Source organism: Apium graveolens, chromosome 2 (assembly GCF_009905375.1).
Source record: "Apium graveolens cultivar Ventura chromosome 2, ASM990537v1, whole genome shotgun sequence".
In the NCBI taxonomy this organism is placed as follows: Eukaryota; Viridiplantae; Streptophyta; class Magnoliopsida; order Apiales; family Apiaceae; genus Apium; species Apium graveolens.
The window spans coordinates 115,155,591-115,183,027 of NC_133648.1; the positions used below are offsets into that span (position 1 = coordinate 115,155,591).

Below are 27,437 nucleotides of genomic sequence, written 5' to 3' on the forward strand. Positions count from 1 at the left end.
CGAGAGCTGCTAGGGTTACAATGAATAATCTCTTCGATTATGATAATACTTTTAGTGTAAACCATATGTCTGTGTTTATATACTACACAGTTACAAGATAATCGCTAATTGATATGCAATATAATTCTGCTTCCTAAAATATATCAATCAGATATCTTTTCTTCCAAGTATTCCATTCTTCACGGAACTCCTTCTTCATGCATATCTCTTCTTATATTTATTTCGATCTTCTTTCCTTTAATCAGCTGCTGTCTTATCTGAACGTCCTTCAGCACTTAAGTTCTGATATCCATCTTCTGATGATTATCTCCTGATAATATAAGTATGTATCCTTAAGTCCTGACTTCCAGTAAGTACAGATTTATCCTGTTAAAATAAGATCTGAAAACTAAATATAAATCATATTACCCATGACATTATCAAATATATCTAACATACCTTACATACGTGATTTACTATCTTCCTCTACAAGATACAGATCTACAATTGTGTACATATTTCTTCAGATTTTGTCACATTTCGCAGCATCTTCGTAAAGTTTGCTTAAATTTATATTTATATGAAGACTCTGAATTGGTTGTTTATTAGGCGCATGTGATAGATTGTAGTTATCAATTATCTTATAGCGTGATAACCTTTCAGGGCCTTTCCTGTCTGGCTTCGTGATGTACCTAATGACAACTAGTTTATAAGTTTTATAAATGGTTTATGCAGAATGGATGTGACAATCGGAAGATAAAGAAGTGAAGTCGGATTCTATGAACCCAATAACAAAGGCCCTAGGAACCATGGAGGATGCTCTTAGATTTATGGTTCTAAAGTACTAAATTTCAATTTTGTTACATATTAATACATTGATCACTTTTTAATATTTGAAAAGGTCTCAGGTCTTTTACCCTACATAACCTCCTTGAAGGCCTAATTCATATTTTACTTAAATTGATTGAGGCTACTTTATATATTTTAATTTGTATATAACTGCTAATATCTTGTGTGTGCTGATAATTTAAGTGTGTAATTTATATTTTTAGTTAAAGTTTTGCTAACCCCTTTTGTTCAACTTGATTTTTTTATTGGATCATTTTATATATATATTTCGTTTTCTATTGGTTCCACTGTGTTGTCATGTTATTTTGGATTTACTATTTAATTCCAGAAAGGAATAACAAATGCAGAGGAAAAAGTAGTTAAGCTTCGCAGTGAATTGGTGGCCAATGCCTCCAAAGTATTTTAAAAATGGTCATTAGAGCTTATAGTCGGGGTCTTCCCTAAATTAGCAAAAAAGAGAACCTGACTGATTTTATGCATAATTCACAAGGTGTGCCATTGCATAGAAGTACCTATTTCTTCATTGTTATGCTAATTTAAAGTTTAATATGAAGATAGACATATGTTTGATATGGCTTTAGTATTAAATTCTATTAAGTTGTACAAGTTTCAAGTTTATACTATAGTTTGGTAAAGGTTTAGTTTTTTTCCATGTTTAAAAGGTTTTGTAGACTTGAATACTTTGTTTCTTGTGCTATGATACCAGACAGGAAAACCTGTTGAGAAACTACTCCAAACTGGAAGCCATTGCTGATGTATTTTACTTTTTTTTTTCACGTAACTTCTTGTAGGTCAAACAAAGTTTGATTTTGCTAGTTTGTCAATAATTTGCAAGATGAAGGGCTAAGCAGGAGCAGAAGCAAGGACTATGTTGAGGCTTTTTAAATTTTGATTTATGTTATGCCAGATTTAAATCTGGGATTAATATATCCAGTGCTTGGAAGAGTTATCATGGAAATTCAAGTGGATAATACTAGTGATTTGTTGTTTGTCAAGAACCTCTATAAGAACACTAGTTAGTTGTTTATAATTTTATGGATCTATTGCATATATTTGTTACTCTGGTTTATCAGGTAATAACTTCAGCAGTTATGCATGAAATAAAGTATATCTGTTAACCGATTTTCTCTTTTTTGGGCGTTTCATACTGTTAGTTGACCTCAAATTGAATCTAAATATTTGTTTATTCATTTTAAGCAAACAGAGGTCATTCGTGAACGAACAAGGTACTAGGTTGGTCAATACCGTGGTGAGATGGGTAACGATTTCCGGGATGCACATAGGTGAAAGCATGAGTTTGAAACAAAACAGATCAACAGTGATTTTGTGACCTTTTTTCTCCTCCTCATATTTTTCTTTGCTTTTTGTTAATATCGTAAACTAGTTACTATTTGGCAGGTATATTTGACATTGCTCGTTCTGCAGCTAGGTAATATTTCTTGTTCATTAACTAGTTAACTTTGATTATTTTTTATGTAATCTTATTTTATTTGCTTACTTGTTTTTGAGTCAATTAATAGTGGTTGTTAATGTTAAATGGTCTAGAGCACGTGATCGTGCTGCAATACAATTTCAAGGTGTTGATGGAGACATTAACTTTAACCTTAGTGATTATGATGATATGAAATAGGTCAGTTGTAAAACGTATATCAATATCTTTTAATTTTTCATTTAGGTAACAGACTAGTAGAACTCGTGATTTATTTGAAGTTTGATTTATGTTCCTTTAATCACTTTAGACACATTTCTTCACTTGGACTAAGATTTTGGACTCTTGTTTCATCTATTTGCAGATGAAGAGTCTAGACAAAGAAGAATATATACATTAACTCTGACGCCAAAGCACATGTTTCGTAAGAGGAAATTCTAAATACAGAGGGATGGTGATGGAGCATATGCTTGACTTGTCATGCCTTTTTTTCTTAGCTTTGTTGTATAAATTTACAAACTATTTGCTTGCAATTTTGTCGTTCATTTTGCATTTAGAATTTAGAAATTGGCTTTCAAATTGGTTGGTTTTGTATTGACTTGGTTGGTTGTAATGTAAACCAATTTATTTGGTGGGTTGTAATGGAACAAACATTTCCTACAAATTTTATTTTAAAAATGTATTGTAATATCCAAAAAGCTGTTGCTATTAATGTCTCTTATTTTTGGTATTCAAAGCATTGTTATATCTATAAAATTGTTGTTATTTATTCCCTTTTACTATTTAAAAATATTATTATATCCTAAAATTTGTTGTCATTTGTTCTCTTTTACTGTTTAAAAGCATTATTATTGGTCTAATTACGTTGACAATGATAATTGAATTTGTTGCTATTATTACCTATTGCAATGATTTACGGAAAAATAAAAATAAAAAATGAGCATTGCAATAAAAATATTGCTATAGAGACATAACCATTGCTATATGTGACTTTTTATAATGATTATTGAAGTTGTCATATGGTATTGCAATCATTGTTACATCGTAACACAACCTAATTTAACGTCATTTTTAGCCAAATCATTGCAATATACTCTACTGTAATGGTTTTAGACTGTAAAGCAACATTTTCATATCGTTGTATCCGATCTATATTTTAGCGATTGAATCGAATCACAATACTAGTAGATCTACCGTTCTCCTTCAACAATAATCTCAATGTATAAGTTGTGAGTATAAATTGTATGTATCAATTAAGAAAAGATGAGTTGAGAATTATCAATACAAAGTTCTTGACCTAATCGATGCTTTTCTTCATAATTATTTTCATTTTGTTTTGAATCCAAATCATCAATTTCTTGGGAATACTTCTAGTTGAGTAATTTTGACATCAAAATTTCTAATTTTTTTGGTGTTCTGTTTTCAACTAAACCTCCCATTATACAGTACATCGAGTAATATATTGTTTATCAAAAACAAAGGGTTCAAAATGGGTTTTTCCAATTCTTGCAGGCGCAAAATCAAAGTTTAATCATTTTTTTATCGGTTATTGAAAGTCACTGTTGGATCTGACATATGAGTCACAAATCACAGAGTCATAATTGATAGCTCCGGTGAGCGGGCGGCTCCGTCCGACGGTGTTCCTGGACCTTCTGTGCGGGGGTGAGGTGTAGCTGCTGGTTGGGCGCCTGCAAAACAACACCGGAAGGGGGGTTTGGCTCCCACGGCGCCTCCAGTGTGAGAATGAGAACAGGCTTGGGAGAAGACGAAGGTATGTATATTTATGTAATTTAGAGGCTGTTGTGTTTGTGTGTGGATGTGTATATGAGATGGCTGCTGTGTGTTTTGAGTGTATGTGAGTGTGAGTGCAAGAGAAATTATTTCCCAACCCCTAAACCCTTCAGTCTTGGGGGTATATATAGCCCCAAGGGTTTAGGGGTAGTTACCTCTAAATCTGGGTCGTTGGATCTTGGGAGCGGAGGACGCCTGGCTTGGGCAGATTGCTTACACGTGTTCAGGGGAGGACCACCTCCAGAGTGTCCTAACGGCCTCTGACACGCGCCGTGCTTTTCCGGGGTGTTGGTTGTTGATAGCTGTCATAGTCACGTGCCCACGTACCCCTCCTTGGCGGGTTGTGGGATGTGATGTGTCTGCTGAGACCTCCCTCACTGTGGTTTTGGCCCCGATCCGGATCCAGGTATGCAGGCGGATCCGGATCCGGGAAGTAGGATAGACCTGGGCCTGGGCTCCTATGTTTGATTGGCCTGGAAGAGGGGGGTCTTAGTAGGTCGGTTGAGCCTGACCCCTTTAGTCCAGGTTGACTCCTGCCCGGGTCTCTTATGTCCTATCATTTGCCCCCCACTCCCTTATGCAGATTTTCTAGATGAGGGAGTAGAGTAGGGTTGCATATTTGGCTTAGTAAAGAAAAATTCATGCTCCTGTGCCCCCCAATCCGGATCTGGTTTAATGGATACCAATCCGGATTAAGGTAGAATAGTTGCTTCAGAAAAATTTGTGCTCCTGGTTGCCCCCCAATCCGGATCTGGTGTAATGGATGCCAATCCGGATAAAGGTAGAATAGTTTCTTCAGAAAAATTCCTGCTTCTGGTTGCCCCCCAATCTGGATCTTGTGTAATGAATGTCAATCCGGATTAAGGTAGAATGGTTGATGCCTTAGAAAAATTCCTGCTCCTGGTTGCCCCCAATCCGGATCTGGTGTGGTAGATGCCAATCCGGATTGAGGTAGAATAGTTGCTTAGGAAAAATTCATGCTCCTGGTTGCCCCCCAATCCGGATCTGGTGTGGTAGATGCCAATCCGGATTAAGGTAGAATAGTAGAATAATCCTGGTTGACAATGATCCGGATTTTTGCTATTGATCCAGGTATTGGGCTGTGGAATTTGAAAAGTTTGGGATTTGTAACGTCTTTCAGTTTATTCCCTCCCACGAATTTGAATTTTTGGGCAGTTATTTCCTAAAAACTCGGCCCATAATCATTATGGGTTTAATTTGCATTTATATGTGTGTAATTACACATATATATGTATTAAAAAAAAATTTGTAACTGCTTCTGGAACCAGTAGGATCCTGCCACGTGGCAGGGGAGTTACTCTTTCCTGGGCCTATAAAAGACTGCCTCCCCTCTTCCATTTCATTTTTTATTTTCACAAAAGAAACTCAACAGTCCTTTGTTTTTCTCTTCTCTCTCTCGCTTTTCTGCAAATCACAGTGTTTGTGGTTGATTCTTCCGCCGTGTCTCGCCGGTCTCGCCATTAATCCTCCATTAACTTGTAAGATCTTCACTTGCTTTTTTGCTTTATTCCTCTGTTTTTCTTTTCGATTTTGCTTTTATTTCCTCCGAGTTTTTGTATGCCTTGATTTTGCTTTTTCATCCGCACATAAGTAGTAGAAATCATGATTTTCGGCTTCATTTTTGTTGCTTGTTGGTGCTTATTTCGTGTGTTTATGCTTAGATCTGTAGGTTTTCGTTGTGTTTTTGTTTGATTTTGAGTTTTTGGGCTCGATTTTTCTGGGTTTTCTCTGTTTGTTCTTCGTGTTCTTGAGAGAATATAATTGTGTGTATAGGTAAAAGGTGCTAATTTCGCTGTTTGATTCTTGGGTTCACTGTTTGTGGGTTAGGGTTTTGATTTTGATCCGGGTTGGGGTGTAGGGTCCGGATTTGGGGGAGGTTTATGGTAGGATTGTATAACTTAGGTTTTATTTGTTTTTGGTTGCTTTTGATCCGGGCATGGGTACTTGCCGTTGGGATCCGGGTATATGGGTTTTGTCTCAAGTTTTCTGTTTCTATGGATCCGGATCTGGGTTCTTGTCATCAAGATCCGGGTCCATTGTGGTTTGCTTTTGTGTATTGTAGTTAACATGATCCGGATCGTTGATGTTTTTCCGGGTTGGACTTGCATTGGTGGTCCGGATCATTAGGTTATAATAAAATTAACATAACGTACCTGATCCGGACCACTTAGCAAGACAAATAAAATCTGTAGGGCCCAGACTAACTGACCTTCATTTTAATAGGTATATGGTCCGGATCAAAGAGCGAGCTAGGAAAGTATACAACTGTTATCCCAACTTTTCTGACGAGGAGAGTGATCCGGATTCGTCTGGTAGAGAACAGATCCGGGGCGAAATGGTTAGAAAGGGGTCCGGGTCCGTGGGAACAATTACGAGCTTCTGGTTCAAGAGGCTTCCAGAGAACTCTATTATTTTCACCCCGGATGGCCGCTGGTCCGATATTAAATATCACTTTGTTAGAAAGCCACCCGGGTTTGAAGATAGCATATACTACACCCGAGTCAGATACGAGAGGCACGAGGATGGCCACCCGGGCGTTTATGATCAGGGCGCCCTGGAGGCAGCTTTTGCTTCATTTGGGATCAGCCGGGATCATTACCAGCTGAAGGATTTTTATGCTGAAGCTGACCCGGGTGATATGGACAAGGCAATTCGGGCTGCTTTTCAGTTGACTCCTGATATCGCTTGGAGGTGGCCCGAGCCGTATGAGAGGATCTTCCATCGTCCTGCGGATGGTTTTGTCCCGGTCTCGCTGGAGCATTTAAGGTCCGGGTGGAGCCCACGCTGCCATATTTTTCTCAAGCACCTGTGTAAGTATGTCTATAGGATATCCCCCATACAGATAACTCCAAATGGAATAAAGTCTATGACTTGGTTCATAGCTTGCTGCAACAAGGCCGGGCTCATGCCTACCTTCAAGTTGTTCCACCAGATATTTTATCTTTCTAGGTCAAGCCGGAAACCTTTTTATGAGCTGAGATTTCGGGCAGCAGAGTGCGGATTTGGTCCGGGTAGGTCTAAATCGGTTATGCACCAGACTTCTTTGAAACATTGGAATGGGGAGATATTGATGTTGAAGGGGTACGATTTGGAGTATCTTCCTTATTTCACAGCTGGGGAGGTTAAGACGAAGTTCAACCCAGAGATCTTAGAGGGGGAGGCTGTAGATCAAATTAGAAAATTTTGTGGTAGTCTCGGGTTCCAGCCAACCCGGGATACGTTTATGAACCATAAACTCCTGTTCCAACTTGGCTGTAAGTTCTTGTTTAATGTTTTTTTTTGATCCGGGTCCCCATCCCAGCTTGGAGAATCGGATTACCTTCCTTTTGCTTGCATCTTGTAATTTTTGGTCCGGATCAAAGTCTATTTTGGTCTTTGATCCGGGTCCCTCTGCTTTTCTGTATCTTTTGATTTTTTACTTGTAGCTAATTTGCATAAAACGTCTTGACATGGTCCGGGCTTACTGCAGTATTCTATTTCCGGATTTGGTAGTCTTTGCATTTTTATCAATCCTATGGTGATAGTTTTCCTTTTCCATTTTTCAGGTTTGCCGCATTACAACCCCGCATCCCGGGCCATAATGTCTTCTTCAGCTTATGCAGCAGCTTTTAACTCATTGGGATTGGCATACAAGACAACAAAGGGGGCCCCTGGTACCGGATCCGGATCTACGGATGCAGAAGGTGGTGCCGAATCTTCTGCCCCCCGGAATGTGGTTGATCCGGGTAATGCTCCCCTGGCTAAGGACCCAGACGTCCAGGAAATCTCTGATGAGGAACCTCCTTCGAAGAAGAGGAAATCCGCCCCGGGAAAGCCTCCTCGCGGAAAAACTGTTGTTGCTGACCGGGTCATATGCGACTCGGAGGGGAAGGGACCGGATGGGGAGGCCGTGAAGATAGGAACCAAAACTCTAATCGACCTAGCCGGGTTCATGTCCAGTATCCCCTCCGAGGAAGATTGGGAGGAGGTTGAGGATTATAATATGACTGCTGCCTTGAAGAGGGTCACAGGTCAATGGGGGCAGGTAACTTCTGAATTTTTAAGCCCGTAGTTCCGGATTATGCCCCCCAATCCACTTTTTGCTTATAATGTTCTCCTTTTTTTTATTTCTCAGCTCGGGAGTGCGATATCTATCTGCTCCGATGTTGCCTTCACTGAGCTCAAGGAGGCTAACAACCGGACTAAAGCCGAGAAGATGCTTTCTGATTCCCTGAGGGGTGAGCTGGAGGAGGCCTGGGAGGGGTTCCGGGTTGTGGAGGCCGGGTTAAATGAGAAACTGAAGAATTCGGAGACCCGGGCCGAGGGGCTGGCCCAGGAAGTTGAGAGGCTCAAGGCCGAGCTTGCTGCTAAAGAGAATCTGAACAAGGAGGCCATCATTGCTGAGTTCAAGGCCAGCGATGTTTATGACTTCGAGGTTGCTCAGGCCGGGGTTCCCGAGGTGCGCAGGTCCTGGGTAGTTGCCGAGCGCCATATCAAAACTGACCCCTTTGCTTCCTGGGAGAGCTTTATTCAGGAGTTCCTCGCTGCAAAGGCTGTTGTTGAGCAGGGTCAAGGTGAACCGGAACCCTACGATGGTCCGAGCCCCAGCTTCCTATAGACCTGGACCAGCTTTGCAAAGCTTCTCGGGCCCAGTCCATGTAATTTCGTTTCTAGGATTTCTTGATTTCGTACTTCAATTTGAACTATATGTAATATTTGGATTTGTTCCGGGTTGATGTCAATCCAGATCCTTCTTTAAAATTTTCTTTCGTCGTAGAAAATGTTTGCTTTTCTTTTCTGTTGTTTTTCCTTTTTGAGCAATCCGGATCCTTGTTATTTCCCCTAATCCGGACTGGATTCATATCGGGTTTGGTCCGGGTATGGGACAGTGTCTGGGTTGATTATTACTTTTTTACTTTATGTACTTGCTTTTAATTTTGCTTTCAATCCGGGTATGTTGAACCCGGATTGATGTTTGCTTTTTTGCTTTATTTTCTTGGAGAATTTAAGTACCTAATGTTTATTTGCATCCCGGATTTGAATGATAATCCGGGTTGTTTTTTGCTTTTAAATTTGCTTTCAATCCGGGTATAAGACCCACCCGGGTTGATGTTTGCTTTCTTGCTTTATCTACTTGGAAAATGTAAGTACATAATGGTTGTTTGTAACCCGGATTTGAATGCTAATCCGGGCTGTTTTTTGCTTTTAAATTTGTTTTCAATCCGGGTATAAGACCCACCCGGGTTGATGTTTGCTTTTTTGCTTTATGTACTTGGAAAATTTAAGTACATAATGGTTGTTTGTAACCCGGATTTGAATGCTAATCCGGGCTATTTTTTGCTTTTAAATTTGTTTTCAATCCGGGTATAAGACCCACCCGGGTTGATGTTTGTTTTTTTGCTTTATGTACTTGGAAAATTTAAGTGCATAATGGTTGTTTGTAACCCGGATTTGAATGCTAATCCGGGTTATTTTTTGATTTTAAATTTTCTTTCAATCCGGGTATGTCTAACCCGGATTGGTGATTGCTCCATTTACTTAGAATTTTTCTAAGCAAATAGTGGTAGCTTTTGTTGTTTCTTCTAACCCAGGTATGAGAACGTGCCCGGGTTGTTTTTTGCTTCCATAACTGGTAATTTAAAAATGATAACTTTCTAGGAAAGGAAAACTCTTTTCATTGATTTGCAAATTTTTTCATACAAGATATAGGATCATAGATTGGTTGCTTGCCATAGGCTACAAGTTCTGGTTGCTTTTGGTTGATTTTTCTGCTGGTAAAACTTTCTGAGCCTGAGTCCATGCCATGTATTCGGTACTTCAGACTCATCCATGTTCATGAGCTTGTATGTTCCTGGCCTTAGAACTTCCTTGACTTTGTATGGGCCTTCCCACTTTGGCATTAGCTTTCCAGTGTTGGTGGGGTCTGAAGCTTCCGTGTCTCGAAGTACCAGGTCTCCAACTTGAAAGTTTTTGACCCGGGACTTCTTGCTGAAGTGCTCTCTTGTTTTCTGCTTATATTTTTCCATTCTTGCCACTGTCTGGTCTCGGACTTCATCAATTAGCTCAATATTCGTTCTGAGCCCATCCTCATTTGCTATCTCATCAAAGTTGATTGCTCGATGGGAGGGGGATCCTACTTCAATTGGTAGCATGGCTTCAGTTCCATAAGCCAGCTTGAAGGGGGTTTCTCCTGTGCTTGTTCTGGGGCTTGTTCTGTATGCCCAAATTACATTAGGCAATTCTTCTGGCCATTTGGTTTTGCTTTCCCTTAGTCTCTTCTCTATCCCCCTGAGAAGTATTCGGTTTGTTACTTCAACTTGGCCGTTTCCTTGAGGGTAGGCTACTGATGACTTCTTGTGCCGGATGCCCCTTTCTTGAAGGTAGGATTCGAATTCTGAACCAACGAACTGTGGACCATTATCTGAGACCAGTACCCTTGGGATCCCAAATCTCATCAATATGTTGTCCATGAACTTGATGCAGTCTTGTTGGTTTATTGTTCTCATTGCCTTTGCCTCTACCCATTTTGTCATATAATCAATTGATACTAGTAAGTACCTGAGGTCTCCTCTGGCCCTGGGAAAGGGTCCCAAGATATCAATGCCCCATACAACAAATGGGATTGGTGACAAGACTGAGGAGGGTAGGACTGGGCTCATCCGTGTCACATTGCTGAAGAGTTGGCATTCCTTGCATTTTTTCACAAAGTCTATTGAATCCTGGTGGATAGTAGGCCAGTAGTACCCCTGCCTTATGATTTTGTGAGCTAGTGCTTTTGCGGACATGTGGTCCCCGCAGATTCCTTCGTGAACTTCCATGAGGCAGTATTGTGCCTCTCCTGGGCCTATGCACTTGAGGGTTAGGGAGGAGAAGGTCCGGCGATAGAGTATTCCCTCTTCCATGAAGAATTTCGAAGCTTTTGCTTTTAACCTTTGAGCCTTCCCTTTATCCTCCGGGAGCTCTCCCTTTTCCAAGTAGTTAATGAATGGAGTCATCCAATTCGGACTGTTTTCTATCTCCATGACTTCCTCATATTCTGTGCTTGGTTTCTGCAATTCTTCGAAGTAGACGGAGCAATCCAGGTCTGACGAATTTTGAACAAGTTTAGACAATGCATCAGCTTCTGAATTCTCATCTCTGCTGATTTGGATGACTTGGATTTTTGGTATGGAGGTTAGGTAGCTTTGGACCAGAGCCTGGTCCTTGGCTAGAACTGGATCATTGGCTATGTACTCGCCATTTGTTTGCTTTACGACGATCTGGGAGTCGCTGTAGATTTTGAGATTCTGAATCCTGAGTGTTCTTGCTAGCTTTAATCCTGCAATCAAGGCCTCGTACTCTGCCTGGTTGTTTGTTGCTGAGAATGCAAATGAGATTGTTGTTTGGATTGTGAACCCTTCTGGGCTCTTTAGGATGAGCCCGGCTCCCGATCTTTCATTTGTTGAAGAACCATCAACTTTGAGAGCCCAGACTTTTGTTTCTTGATCTGTGTTTCTCTCAGGGTCAATGCTCATGGGCACGGGCTCTTCTTCTGGGAAATTGCATTCTATGATGAAATCAGCTAGAGCCTGGGATTTGATTGCTGTTCTAGGAATGAAACTTAGATTGAACTGACTTAGCTCAACTGACCAATTTACCAACCTCCCTGAGACATCTGGCTTGTGTATTATCTTCCTTAATGGTTGATTTGTTACAACTCGTATCTCCCTTTCCTGGAAGTAGTGTCTGAGTTTCCTGGATGCTGTGACTAAGGCATAAGTAAACTTTTCTAGCCTCGGGTACCGGGTCTCTGCATCTTTTAGCACTTGGCTCACATAATAAACTGGTTGCTGTTTTCCATTCTCTTCCCTGATCAAGGCTGCTCCAACTGCCAGGTCCCCTGCTGACAGGTAAAGGGATAGGGGTTCCCCGGGTTGAGCTTTTGTTAACACAGAGGGTTGAGAAAGGTACCTTTTGATTTCTTCAAATGCGCTTTGGCATTCCGGGATCCAATTAACTTCTCTCTTATTGGTTGCTCCTTTTAATAGGTCAAAGAAGGGTAGGCATCTCTCAGCTAGTTTGGAGATGAATCTTCTGAGTGCTGCTAGTGATCCTGCTAGCTTTTGCACATCTTTTTGTGCTCTGGGGGCCTTCATCTCTTGGATTGCCTTTATCTTTTCTGGGTTGGCTTCAATTCCTCGGTTGCTTATCATGAATCCAAGAAATTTTCCTGCCCCTACTCTGAATGTGCATTTTTCTGGATTGAGCCTGAGTGAGTACTTTCTCAGGTTATCGAAGCATTCTCTCAGGTCTCCTATGTGCCCGGGGATGCTTGTGGACTTTGCAATCATGTCATCGACATATGATTCCAGGTTTCTTCCAATCTGGTCCTTGAAGATTTTATTCATTGCCCTTTGATATGTTGTTCCCGCATTAGTCAATCCGAACGGCAGTATTACATAGGCATAGACCGCCCTGTGGGTGATGAAGGCTGTCTTTAGAATGTCTCTGGGATTCATCTTGATCTGGTTGTACCCCGAGTAGGCGTCCATGAAACTTATCATCACATGCCCAGAGGTTGCATCGATCAATTGATCAATATTTGGCAAGGGATAGGGGTCTTTGGGGCATGCACTGTTCAAGTCTGTGTAATCGATACACATTTTCCACTTTCCGTTTGCTTTTTTACCATCACTACATTTGCCAGCCATTCTGGGTACTTGACTTCGCATATTATTCCAGCTTTCAGTAGTTTCTCAATTTTTTCATCGATTGCTTTCTGCCTTTCCGGGGCAAAATTTCTTCTCTTTTGCTTGACTGGCTTCCTCTCTGGGTTGACGTCCAAGCTATGCATCGCTATGGATTCATCCAACCCAGGCATTTCTTTCGGGGTCCAAGCGAATATATCAGAGTACCCTTGGAGTAGTGACACCAAGTCTTTTCTGAAATTAGCCTCGATCCCGGATCCTATCTTTATCTTTTTTGAAGGATCGCTTGTACTGATCAGAATTGTTTCTGTTTCAACAGCGGCCTCTATCTTGGATTGATCCGTATCTGATACCATCTTCTGAATCCGAGCCTCTGTGTTCTTTTTTATATAAATCTGAGCCTGGGCTGTCATCTCTTTATTGTTTCTTTCTTCAGTCATTTCTGGGTTGGTTGCTTGCACAGTAGGGTTGGTTTGGTCAATGCCTAGGCCCAATTCAATCCCTTCTGTGACTTGGTTGCTTTTTTGTTCTTTTGAGCCTTGTTTTGTTGCTTTTGGATCTGAGAGGGTCTCTATGACCTGAACTTCTTTTCTCCCATCGTCCCTTGATTGTTGGCGATGTTTCTTAATACTTTGCTGTTTCAGGAGCACGACTGCCTTCCTCTTGTTGTCTTGATGGGTCTCAGCCATTACCAGAGCCTGGCTATAACATCTTTCAGCTACCTCATAGTCTCCCTTGATTTGTCCTACCCCGGTTGGGGTTGGGAACTTGATTTTCAAATGTGATATGGAGGTGATTGCTTGGATCCTGGTCAAGGCTGAGCGCCCGATTATGCCGTTATAAGATGAGGGAGTATTGATCACGTAGAACTTAATCACATGGGTAACTTGGTTTGGGGCCGATCCAAACATCACTGGCAAGTACAAAGTTCCTTGGATCGGGACCAAGTTGTTCCCGAACCCATACAGAGGGTCCTCTCGGCATTCATTTGAGCGCACGCTCCCTAGCTTCATCCGGTCACCAGTATGCTTGAAGAGTATGTTTACTGAAGATCCATTATCAATCAGCATCCTTCTCACTTCGTTGTCAAAGATATCAAGTGTTACCACCAAGGCTTCGTTGTGATTTTGGTTGACCCCTTCATAATCCTTGCTGCTGAATGAGATCATCATCTCCGGGTAGGATTGAATTGAGAATACCTCATCTCCTGAGCCCGGGCTCCTAGGGGGAGAGTGTGAGCCTCCCATGACCACATTTACCACATTCTTACCTTTTCTTTGCCTTTCCTCTCTCTGATTTTTCTCCCTTGAGATGTATTGATTCAGGTTGCCTTTCTTGACTTGATCTTCAATGAAGTATTTTAAAGAGAGACAATTCTCAGTCTTGTGCCCATGGGTTTCATGATAGTCGCACTGTCTGTTGTAAGGCCTGCTCTCTGGGGGAGTCTGCATTGGCTTTGGAGGATAGTAGAATGGCTTTCCCTTGATCTCCTTCAATATCTCTTCCCGGGTCCTGTTTAGTTGTGTCCACTCTGGCTCTTGCCTAGGCTCCCTTTGCTACCTAGGGGGACCGGGATCACTTTTGGATTCTGTTTTAGGACCCAATCTTTGGAATATTGGGGTGTTTTGTACAACGTTTGTTTGCTGGGTTTGGTTGCTTTGTTTGAACTTTTTCTCCTGATGGTAACCCCCTTTCGGTCGGTCATCAGAAGATTTGTTCCTGTTCCCTCCATTCCGAGTCATTCTCATTGCCTGGAGAACATCCGTTTCTTTTATGAACCGGGCTGCCATAGAATAAGCAGCGGCCAGGCTTTGGGGCTCCTTGTTTATCAGTTCCACAATATATCTCTCATTGTGTTCTGGATCCAGGTTTCTTCAAAATATGCTTAGAGCCTCCCTTTCATCGAGATTCGAAACTTTGTTGATGGCTTCCTGGAACCTCCGCATGTAGGCTGAGAGTGCTTCGTTATCGTACTGGCGGATTGTCTCCAAGTGGCACATGTGCATTTCATGTGTTTTATTGGCTCTGAATCTTCTAAGGAAGGCTTCTCTGAATTCTTTCCAGGAGTGGATGCTTCTTGATGGGATTCTGCTGAACCATCTTTGAGCCCCCCCTTTGAGGGTCGAGGCGAAGAATCTGGATTTCGTCAAGTCGTTGTAATAGTATATCTGAGATATCTGTTCGAAATAGTTGAGGTGCTCTTCCGGATCCCCCAGCCCATCGAAAGAATCGAAGTTGTAGTGTTTGAGATTTTTCTGTCGGGGGATGGCTTCTAGGGAGTGGCTGAAGGGCGTGAGGGCTTCCCCAACTTCCACCCCGGTTTCTTTCTCCATTTTTCTCTGGAGCTCGTAGATCATTTCCTTGAGGTCTTTCTGACCCTCCTCTTCGTCATCGGAAATGAGTTCGGGGGTAGGGTCCCTCCGGGTTCTTTTTCCTTTTGTTTTAGCTAGGAGTCTCTCCTCCTCCATCTGCATTCTTTTCTGAATTTTTTGCTCCAGCTTTTCCTCCTCCTCTTTTCTTATCTTTTCTCTAATTTCTTCTAGCTTTTTCTTTTTGGTTGCTTCTATCTCCTTCTTGCTAGGCTCCTTTTGATTCTTTTTTGCCTTAGCCCCAATTCGGTCGAAGACAGATCTCCTGGATTGCTGAGAGTCCCCGGACTCTTCTTGCTCATCATCTTGCTCAAATTCCATCTGAGCCCGGGCTTGTTCATCTCTGTAGAGCCTGATTGCTTCAGCAAGTTCATGGCTTGTTAAGTTAGCCATATGCTCCTCTGCAACTGGAACATTGGTGTACTTGTACTGATTTAGCTCTATGACATTTCTAGCATCCCTGATTGGAGTATGTTGTGTCAGTGGTTGCTCCTGGAAGGTCTCCCTGTCTCCCCCAGGTTCTTGAACTTGAGAGGGGTCTTGATCCTGAATGTGGGTACTGGCGGAGGGCCTACCAGCTGTACTTTTTCCTGCTCTTGCCATTACCACAATTGTACAGACAACTGACCAAGATTTGAGGCTACAAATGTGGATCTGAGGTTGCTCTTTTGAATGTCACAAAAATTTTCCAGAATAACAGCAAGCAAATTTTCTGGGTTTTGCTAGCAATAATACCAAACAAGAACAGCAGGCTCTTGAACACAAAAGAAAATATGCAAGCTAAAACAGTTCTGGGTTTTAATCACCAAGACTATTAAACCCCAAGCTTCGAGATTACCAAGATTATCAAACCCTAAACAACTAAAACTAAATAAACAAGAGCGGGCTCACACAAACACGGCCTAAAGCGAGAAGCTCATACAAACGTGGCTAAAATGAAAACTCATATTCAAGAAAGGGTTTGGTTGTTTATGTTCTTACAGGTTTGAAAGTGGACTCTCTCAAGAGTTTGCTGATGAAGATGAATCCAGGGGCACCGAGACCCAAGGATGGAGCCCCCTCCTTCTAGCGCCAAATGATAGCTCCGGTGAGCGGGCGGCTCCGTCCGACGGCATTCCTGGACCTTCTGTGCGGGGGTGAGGTGTAGCTGCTGGTTGGGCGCCTGCAAAACAACACCGGAAGGGGGGTTTGGCTCCCACGGCGCCTCCGGTGTGAGAATGAGAACAGGCTTGGGAGAAGACGAAGGTATGTATATTTATGTAATTTAGAGGCTGCTGTGTTTGTGTGTGGATGTGTATATGTGATGGCTGCTGTGTGTTTTGAGTGTATGTGAGTGTGAGTGCAAGAGAAATTATTTCCCAACCCCTAAACCCTTCAGTCTTGGGGGTATATATAGCCCCAAGATAGGGTTTAGGGGTAGTTACCTCTAAATCTGGGTCGTTGGATCTTGGGAGCGAAGGACGCCTGGCTTGGGCAGATTGCTTACACGTGTCCAGGGGAGGACCACCTCCAGAGTGTCCTAACGGCCTCTGACACGCGCCGTGCTTGTCTGGGGTGTTGGTTGTTGATAGCTGTCATAGTCACGTGCCCACGTACCCCTCCTTGGCGGGTTGTGGGATGTGATGTGTCTGCTGAGACCTCCCTCACTGTGGTTTTGGCCCCGATCCGGATCCAGGTATGCAGGCGGATCCGGATCCGGGAAGTAGGATAGACCCGGGCCTGGGCTCCTATGTTTGATTGGCCTGGGAGAGGGGGGTCTTAGCAGGTCGGTTGAGCCTGACCCCTTTAGTCCAGGTTGACTCTTGCCCGGGTCTCTTATGCCCTATCAATAATCAGTGAATTAGTTTAGTCGTAATTAGTATATTACTCCCTACGTTCCTCCCAAATGTTTACATTTGGGTTGGGTATGGAGTTTAAGAAAAATGATAAATTAGTGGAGGAAAGTTAAATAAGTGAGTAACATAGTGGGACCGATTAATATTATATGTATAAAGTGGGTATAGTGGAGAGAATTAGTAGATGTAGTTACTTTTTATATTATAAAAAACTTTACTATTTTTGGAAAATTTTGAAATGTAAACAATTGGAAGGGACATCCAAAAAGGAAAGTGTAAACAAATGGGAGGGATAGAGGGAGTAATTGATTGTATATATCTTTTCAATTACTTTATTAATTAAAGTTAATTCACACAATTATTTGATTAATTTTTTAACTGGATAATTTCAATTAATGCCTTGGAAGCTGTTATTGCTATTATTACTCTTACGGGTAAATTATTTGATGATATATATTATGGTCTTTTAGAGGCACTGGCATGCCATTTTGTTGACTTGTTTATGTTTAACTAAAAATTTTCTTTAGTTACACTTTTTTTCTTTATGTATTATATATACATTCATTTCTTATATTATTTTTTTTAGTTTGATATAATTTTCTCCTAGTATAATTAATATATTCTGTGTATTTTATTTGTTCTTATTTTCAGGATGTTTGAAAAAGATTTAAGGGGTGTTCTTTTATCAGACTTAGAAATTAATTATCTTGTAAACCATTTTAAAAATGGGGAGACATTTTTTTGAAAGAAAATTAATTATTTGTTCTTATTTCCGTTTTTTATCGAAAAACTTGGGAACACGCTTACGGAAGAATATTTCCAATTTTTTTTCTCTTCTCTCTCATTTGCAACTCGAGAACAGTGTTATAAAAATCAGCCATTAACCAATTAATCAGAGTTCGAACATGTACCGTCTCGACAGAAATCCGGTCATAGTGTGTTTTTCTAAAAGTTAGTTAAAAATCGGCTGATTTGGTCAAAAATCGGTCAAGTCGGTGAAATGGTGAAAGTTAATAAAAATAATTTTAAAAAAATATTTAAAATTCAAAATAATAGTTAATATTTAATTATAATATATTGACTTAGATTGACTGTCATAGTATCATATGTCACTAATTCCTAATCTCTAATAATTGAATAACTTTTTTCAAATTTAAATATTCTTATTTTTCCTTCACAATCTCCTGTATTTGATTTGTTATGTTACTAATTTTAGTAGATTATGAATTTATATTTAATTTATATATAATAGGTGCTAACTTTCGAACTACTACTTATTAGTGAGTATTAATTATTATGTATAAATCAACTATATAAAAGTATGTATTAAAAAACTTGAATATCAAATATGAAATAATGATATGTGGTATTATTTTTTTTGTAATTTTTATGAAAGGTCAATAAAATTTAAATAAAATAAAAATATTATTATTTAATTAAATCCGATTATTTGATTAATAAGTGAAAGGTACGATTTCCAATTTTTTTTATTATCGTAGTTAACCCGCAGCCGCTACACTCTGGGAGCACATTGGGTAAATCATATGAGCTCACACAATAGTCTGCAAATCACGTGCAGTGAGTTAAACCGCATTTAAGATATAATCATAAATTCTCCTCCCGTCCAAATTTTAGAACACCTGAGAATGTTAATGCAATATCATTATTTAAATTTTTGAAAAATCTCTGATTTCGATTCGAACCATCCCACCCAACTTCCAAAATTCCTTGTAAATTAATTTCTGCACGCTATACGCAAAAGGTAAACTTACATGTACAAGTGAAAATAAATGAAGCATATTACATGCATTCCATTCTCCCTGCTAACTGCTACACGACTGTGCAGTTTGTTTAGTTAGTTGAGTATCTAAACGTAGTTGTCATAAAAAAGAAGAAGCCATTACTAGTCAGTTTTAAGCAAAGAGGAAGACAAAAATGATACTAGAACAAAGTTAAAAGAAAGAGAAGGAAAGAGGAAAGAATCTGGTAAAGCCAAGTGAGTTTGTGTCAGTTTGATGAAGCTAAGAGCACCTCCGGTGCTGAGGCCATTTGCCATTTGTTGTAAAAGGTGTCAGGCCATGTGAACGTAAATGGAATTGCTTCTCAAATGGGCAACCTCCTCCAATGTTGGTGCCCAGTCACTACAGTAGGACTATTTGCTCTTATATTATATTATATAATATGAAATTGTGTAATATCTTATTATGTAAATTTATTTCAACTTAATAATAATTCAATTGCAATAATCCTAATTAATTAGTAAAAAAAATAATATTAAAACAAAAGACATGTCTCGTAATTAAAATACATTCAACTAATTAAAAATATTAAATTAAAAAAAACACATGCATTAAAGTATAAATAGTACAATTGAAAAAAAATTAACAATTATTATGGAACTCCCAGATATGCTCAACCAAGTCATTTTGTAGCTTACGATGTGTCCGTTTATCACACATTTGTAACGTATTTTGAATATACGTTTCATATGGGATAAATGGTTATTCACCTAAATTTGGTTCCGATAAACCATTCGATGCATCATCATAAATTGGTAAAGGACCAAATTGTGTGGCGTAAGTGTCCCTCTCATCTTCAACAATCATATTATGCATTATGATACATGCTCTCATAATTTTTCCAAGATCTGCTTTGTCCCAAAAGCGTGTAGGACCACGTACAATGGCGAAACGAGACCGTAACACACCAAACGCTCGTTCTACGTTTTTTCGTTGACTTTCTTGATATTTTGATAATAGTTTCCTTTTCTCACTTTGTGGACGTGGTATCATTTTAACGAATGTTGCCCATTCGGGATATATTCCATCTGTTAAGTAGTATCCCATATTATAAGTGTTTCCACTGATAGTATAATTTACCTCCGGAGCACGACCTTCTAGCACGTCATCAAATACTGGCGATCGTTCTAACACATTTATGTCATTATTTGATCCAACAACTCCAAAAAATGCATGTCATATCCAGAGATCAGATGAAGCAACCGCTTCCAGTATAATTATTGCAACTCCTTTATGACCACTCATAAGCATTCCCTTCCATGCTTTAAGATAATTTTTTCATTGCCAATGCATGCAATCTACACTGCCCATCATGCAAGGAAAGCCACGAGCTTCACCCATCTGTAATAGACATTGTACATCATCGGAGTTTGGCTTCCGCAAGTATTCACTCTCAAATATCATGATGACATTTGAGACGAATTTTTTTAAGCACTCAATCGCAGTACTCTCTCCAATACGAATGTAGTCATCAACAGCATCCGCGGATATTCCATATGCCAACATACACATTGATGCAGTGCATTTCTGTAATGGTGATAAACCTTTTCTTCCAACAGCATCGACTCTTTGTTGAAAATATGGATCGAAATTTGACATGGCATTCACAATACATAGAAAAACATGCCTTCCCATACGAAATCTTTATCGGAATGTTTGTTCATGGTATACTGGATTCGGTGAAAAGTAATCATTCACTAGACGTTGATGCCCTGCTTCACGATTTCTGAATATACTTCTTCGAGGCATGGGCCTTGAGCTTTGATCATAAATTTTATGATAGAGTTCGAGACGACGATTATCTTCAGTATCATCGAAGCAAAACTCATCAATAAATTCTTCAGTTAAAATTTCTAGTGTTTGATCCATATGAAAGTGATTTCAAATAACTGATACAAGTCGTTTATATAAAAGGAAAAAAAGAATATATTCTTAGATAAACATTTACTTCCAACGACTAGATTACGAATAAATAAAAACAAACACTAACTTCCAACGGCTACATTACAAACAAATAAAAACAAATACTAGCTTCCAACGGCTACATTACGAACAAATAAAAATAAGCACTAGCTTCCAACGGCTAGATTACAAACAAATAAAAACAAACACTAGCTTCTTACCATGATTTTCTCAAGCATTTTAGAATGAGCTTTCCGTTGAGCATCATTCATTTTAGTAGTATCTGCCAAAATGACTTGTAAATCCATCTCAGTTTGTTTTGCCTCAATTTCTTTTTGTCGAGTCTCAATTTCTTTTTGCTTAGTGTCATTTATTGCTTCTATTATGTTCAACTTTCTATATGCAGAAGCATTTAAGGCTTCAAACTCATCAATTGCTTCTGCCGTTCTTGCCTTCCCTTTCCCCTTCCTTTTAGCCGCTTTCACTCCAATAGGACGAACCGGAGATTCAACAACATTCTCATTTGTTGGTGTATCGTTATTTTCTGATGATGAGTAAGCTCCAGAAGAGCTTATTTTAGTTCTTTTTGAACTTTCAGTAGTTGAAGGAGGAGGTCTCCACTTGGGCTGTCCATGAAGCTGAAAGTAATGTGGTTTAAAGTTAGACTTCTTCTTGTACGTAGTTGTATGAAGTGAATGAGCTGTTTCAATTATATTGCTCATGTTTGAACCGCTTCCGACTAGTTTCTGGGCCTTTTTAAAACACACTCCATATTTTTGAGCACCTTCATTTATTCGTTGCCATCCTTTTCTTATAGCCACAACTCCTTTTTTGATGACACCGGGATTTTCTTCCACACAATATTGCTGAATTCGGTCCCAAAACGCATCAGCTTTTTGATCTGTACCGACCAGTGGGTCAATTGATACATTCAACCATACACTTATTAAGAGTTTATCTTCAACCCAATTCTACTGTCCAGTAATTTCTCGAACATCTTCGGTTTCCTCGTAATCATTATTAAGATCGATAAATTTCGAATTATTAAAGGCAGGCACTTGTGATTGCGGAGAATTTTGAGCAGGTGACTGTTGGGTTTCAAATTCTGGATTTGAAAATGGAGGATACGAAAATGGAAATTGAGAATTTTGAGAATGTGGAAATTGATACTGAGAATTTGGAGTTTGAGAATTAAAATTAAAATTTTGTGTGTTTGGAAAATAAGGATTTGGATATGGATATGGAAATGGAGGGTTTGGATTTTGAGAATTTGTAGGAGAAGTGTTATTTGGATTCATCTTTTAATCTAATTTTTTTGAGAGATGATGTAACGACCGGGAAATTTACGTTATATTATATCATATTTATAATAAAATATGTGTATTAATATGTCATTTATATGTGATTAAATGTGTTGAGTCATTAAACCCTAACTGCTACGTGTTACGTGTTATCTGTTTTGATCCAAACGTGTTTTGGATATTTATTGAGTGTTTTATCGTAAATTATATATCTTATATCAAAACCCGTACAGCTCAAAACCACGTTTTAAAAGCCTGTATTTCAAACAAAATCATTGGCCCTATTTTGTCAAAAATGGCCTATATCATATCGCTATTCTGAACCCCTAGACGTTTTACAAATTAACCTTTTTCGCGAAAAATGACTTTTCCGGGCCCCTTCGGGTACCAAAAACCCCACAAAAATCACATTTTTATTTTTATATGATCATGAAATTATCATATATCATTTTTCTTTGCATTTTTGTAATATTCACAATTTTTTGGAATTTTTAGCATTAATTTTGTATTTATTGGATATTTAAAAATTCAATATTAATACCCAAAAATTATAAAAATTGGGGTTAAATATTTTTATTAGGAATGTAATTAGACCCTTAATTTTATTTAAGGGTATTATTTTCATAAATATAAATACCTGATTTACTGTTAATTTTTCAGTTAATTTTAATTAAAAATCAGAAAATAATTAGAAAATTCAGAAAAAGGAAAAGGGAATTAGGGTTTGGTCAAGAACAGAGCAGCAGAATCAAAGTCGATTTTGATCATGATTCCGGAGTCCAAATCAGTCATGTGAGTACTCGTTTTGAAGCTTATGATATGTAGTTTTCAATTATGTAATTGTTTTTAATGTTTGATTGATCGAATTAAAATTTGTATTTTTTGGGTTTAGTTCTTGAATTCGGGTTTTACAAATCGTTAGTTGTTTGATGTTATGGTTGTTAGAGGCTTGTAGATCGTCGATTTTGGAATCGATTGACATCGGTTTTGTCGAGTTTGGCTTCAGGTTTTTGTCACGCCGGAAAGCGGCATCGCCGCCGCTGCTCTAGGTTCTGCCGGCGTCGGGCTCGTCGAGGACGAAGGGGAAACAGCAGAGGGAACGTCGTTGTGTTGCTGTGCCTCAGAAACGCAGAAAAACCAGCCAGGAATCAAGTGTTGTGGTCGTGTTTTTCGCCTCGCCGGAAACCGTCGCCGGATTCTGGGACGGTGACGGCTGTTCTTCATCGACCCGGGTTCGACCCGGTTCCAACCCGGAAATTGACCGGGGTTCGATCCTAAAAACCCAAACCCTGAACTCAGTTTATGTTTCTGGATTTTTATATATTTATTTTATTTTCTGAAAATTAGAAATTAGTTTTAATAATTCTGATAATTAGATAAAAATTAGATTTAAATTCTGAAAAATAGTATTATTAATTTCTGAATTATTTTGTTAAATTATAAATTCGAATGTAATTATTTAATTAATTATTTAATTATTTATCTAATTATTTATTAGTTATCTAATTAATTACTAATTAGGTAATTAATTAATAAATAATGATTAAAAATAATTAAATAATATGATTAATAATTCGATAATTAGTTAATATTACGAATAGTGATTCGATAAATGAGAATTATTAATCGAGCGTTAGTTATTCGAATAATATTGCAGTAATTGTTCGTATCATATAATTAAATACCGATAATTAATTGATTAACGAAACGTTTAAATTCCAATAATAATATATTAGTTCGGTAGTATTCGAGAATAGTGCGTAGCTCGTATTTATACGAGTAATTGATTGTTGAGTTGGATTATGATTCGAATAATGACTCAATTGATTAACAATTAACGTACCAGTTAATGATATCGATTATTTTTTTATAAATAATCGATCTAATCGAATAAATAACGATGAGTTGTAAATATTTGTAATAAATTATGATTAATCCTAATAATTAGGGATTAATTATTTTAAATTAGTAAATAATTATCTATTAATTATTTATTAGTTATTTATTTATCAAATATTTAAAAAGTAATTAATTATTTCGATAATTGGTCACATAATTTTCAATAAATCATAACTTCTTCATTTTAACTCCAAAAATTATAGAAAAATTATTTTTGACTTTGATTTTTCTTAAATAATTATTTAAAAATTATTTTGGGATTTAAAAATTAGCAATAATTATTTATATTGAATAATAAATTGAATTATCAGTCTTTAATTGATAATAATTCAACCGTTAGTCCGAATTGAGCGAAACGAAAGCCTGTTGATTCAGAAAAATGAATTTTTCTCACTAAAAATAATATGAAGACCTAATTTCTTCTCGAAATTAGTTGAATTTATTGATTGCTTGATTATCAGTCGAAAAGCGTGCCGAGACGAGTTCGAAAAATTCCGGAAAAATGGGAACTGAAGAAAAAGGTGATCAACGGAGCAATCAGCGAGTCGATTTCGATTCTAAAAATTATTTTAACTATAAAAACGATTATGTGCTTATGTGCTTATGCGTATTATGTGGTTAATCGAGTCTTACTTGCTTATATGTAATATTCGAGTTGGTTATAAAGGTATGGGTAGATAGTAGGAACAAAATAAAGTCGATTTAAGGTGCAACAGAAATACAAAGTGAATTAACCAGTCTATTTTTCTAACAGAAACTAATCCAGCAAGGCAGGTCAAGTAGGGGATAGACGAAAGTGATTTAATTGCAGTAAGTCGCTCAAAAGGCAAGTTTTTCCCCTATTCTATTTTCCAGAATACTGATATTCTCTTCAGATTCTTATTACATTTGCATTACTTTAATTTCCTTTATTCATATCTCAGTTCGATTCTTGAATTATTCTTTTCATTTGAATTTATTATTCATATTTCAATTGTTACTCACAATTATTGATATATTCTGGTGATTAGAATATATCAAAGTATACCGATTGTTCCGGTTGCTATTCCAGGGACTGAATAACATTACTTTTGGGGATTAAGTTTACTTAATCCTAAGGACCGAGACATAACCGGATCCTTGAGATGGGCCATAGTGCCTGGGTGCCCGACGGGATCTATATAGTGAGATATAGATCTGCACTGTATCATGGCTGATCAGCAGGGTATAGCTGCGAACTTGAGTCCAGTGTAGTTCATTTGTATTCGCCAGTAATGGCCTTCTTTTGATTCTTATGAGGTTATATCTTTGCAGATATACCTGGGATACAGATTCAGTTATATTGCTTTAACATTGTATATATTTTGTAGACTTGTTGAGCAATTTTGGCTCACCCCTTTTTGTTGTTATTCACCTAATTGTTTCAGTTAAGAAGGAATATGAAACCCGTCAGGACACGAGTGGTAAAGAAGCGGGTCAAGCCTCGGGATCCTCTTATACCCAAGGTGTTGATCCCAATCCAGGAAGAAAGCTTTGAGTTGCCCGAGCAGGTGGACTGTTGATAGATAATATGTGTGTTTGAATAAAAGCTGAACTTAGTTTAAAATGAATTAGACAATGGTTTGTAATAAAGAAAGTTTGTGAGATTTTAAATGTTGGTTTGTAATAAAAGTAGTTAGTGGTTCTTATTTTCATACTTTAACCTAAAAAGGTCCTGGTAGTTGTTAAGGGGTTTAGTTTTATTTCTTTATTATTTATTAATAAGCTTGTACAGGTTTGGTGATTAGCTCGTAACCCCCAGACTTATACCGCGGGTCTGGAGGGCGTTACAGTTTGGCATCAGAGCTGTAGGTTTGGTCCCTGAAAATAAGAACATTAGGATTAAGATAGGATAGGGAGATCATATAAGATAGGGATAGTCAGATTAGGAAGAATAGTGTTAGGATTTAGGTCAGATTAGAATAGGGAAATATAAATCTTAGAATGGTTTAGTGACCTTTTCTTTTCTTTGGTATATTATTAGATGGCTTCGTCGTCAGAGCGGACTGAGTCAGACCCAGTAGCAGCACCAGTACTAGCCCCAACATCAGTGCAGATTTTTCCTCCATTGCCACCACCTCCACCATTACCAGCACCAGAGATACCACCTCCACTAGAGGTACCAGACTTTGTTGATTATTTCCCTTATTTTGAGCCAGAGATGCATGACTTTCCACCTTTGGAGTTTTTGATGTTTGATGTTCCTGATATGATTGATCTTCCATAGTGGGAGGACTTAGAGCCGCAGATTCCAGTACCGCAGCCTGAGATTCCAGATATTCCACAGATGGAGCCAGAGGCAGAGCCACCGGTGTATGCACCTATGGAGCAGCCAATCTTATTTCCTGCCCCTTTAGCTATTTATGCCCCTGTTCCCGGGGTATATCAGTTTCCACAGCAGGAGTTCATGGATGAGATAGTAGTCGATGGGCCGTTACCTTCTTGAGGTTCTAGCACGGATCTTCGTGAGCATCATACAGTTACTTATCAGTATTTTCAGGCGGAGAGAGAGGAGAGGGTTCGATGGCAGAACCAGTGCAGAGAGATCCTTGGCTTATTTGAGACGCAGACAGATGGTCCCGTCCGAGCATTACGATCAGATTACATACTGAGGGAAAGGTTATGTCAGATTCACCAAGTTAGTTCTCAGCAGCTTATGGATCTGAGACAGCAGGATATTAGTGCAAAGACAGCATATCGTAGAGCATTGGGACTTACCGAGGCAGTGTTATAGGCATTGCAGGAGGAGTTGAGTCACGTGCCACCAGGGTTCTGAGTCAGGGACAGTTGAGACAGTGACTTCAGAGTATAGATGTATATAGAGGCAACATAGTATAACCTAGTGAGTAGTGTGTATGTGTGTACTAGTAGTTTAACCTGTAGTAGGTTTTGACCTGTAGTAGTAATATGACTTGTAGCCCCGATGACTTCCAGCGGAGCGAGACATTTTGTATCAAGCATTTACACCTGAGGCTGGTGTCATATATATATAAACTGAACTTTTCAAATTTATTTTATTTAAATTTCAGTCTTTACAGTTTTACAGCATTTACTTTCACTTTATTGCTTTACAGTCTTTTATACTATAATCCCTGTTGAAAAAAAATAAAATAAATAAATAAATAAATAAATAAATGAAAAGGACAACCATTTTATTTAACTGCTTATATTTCTAGTTTTTATATTCAGCAACTGTTTTCTTTATATAAATCATGTTATTAATACTGGATAAATTGTTTTCTTACATACTGTCAATTGTTTATTAAACTGTTAAATAAATATCACCTGTTTTATTATCAGAAGAAGATGGCACCAAAAAGAAAGACAAGGGCTGAGACCTCTAACAACAATTTCGAAGACCAGACTAATGAAACCATGAACCAAATATTCCATCTGATGTTACAACAGATGGTAATGATGCAGCAGCAGATGTAGCATCAGCAACAACAGATACAACAACAAATGTTACAACAGCCACCTCGTCCTGAGCCTCAACCTGTTGTTACTTTTAAGCAGTTTCAGTTAGTTAAACCTCCAGAATTTGATGGGTCTATTGATCCTATTAAAGCTACCACCTGG

General features: G+C 38.7%; 2 protein-coding genes and 1 long non-coding RNA gene across 3 annotated transcripts; 1 reads left to right on the forward strand and 2 right to left on the reverse strand.

Moving 5' to 3' along the window:
- The first annotated feature begins 444 nt into the window (after positions 1-444).
- Positions 445-2,899, forward strand: LOC141706057 (uncharacterized). The gene is made up of 3 exons (XR_012568602.1): positions 445-2,257; positions 2,374-2,458; positions 2,622-2,899. It is a non-coding gene; the product is annotated as an uncharacterized LOC141706057 (long non-coding RNA).
- A 16,541-nt stretch (positions 2,900-19,440) lies between these two features.
- On the reverse strand, positions 19,441-20,373 carry LOC141692331 (uncharacterized). Its single transcript, XM_074497132.1, has 2 exons — positions 20,076-20,373; positions 19,441-19,865 (listed from the first exon to the last, which is right to left on the reverse strand). Exons 1-2 carry the CDS (start codon positions 20,371-20,373, stop codon positions 19,441-19,443), a joined length of 723 nt encoding a protein of 240 aa, XP_074353233.1.
- Positions 20,374-20,849: 476 nt separating this feature from the next.
- Positions 20,850-21,658, reverse strand: LOC141692339 (glutathione S-transferase T2-like). Its single transcript, XM_074497144.1, has 2 exons — positions 21,616-21,658; positions 20,850-21,541 (listed from the first exon to the last, which is right to left on the reverse strand). The coding sequence occupies exons 1-2, from the start codon at positions 21,656-21,658 to the stop codon at positions 20,850-20,852; spliced, it is 735 nt and encodes a 244-aa protein (XP_074353245.1).
- Between the last annotated feature and the right edge of the window lie 5,779 nt (positions 21,659-27,437).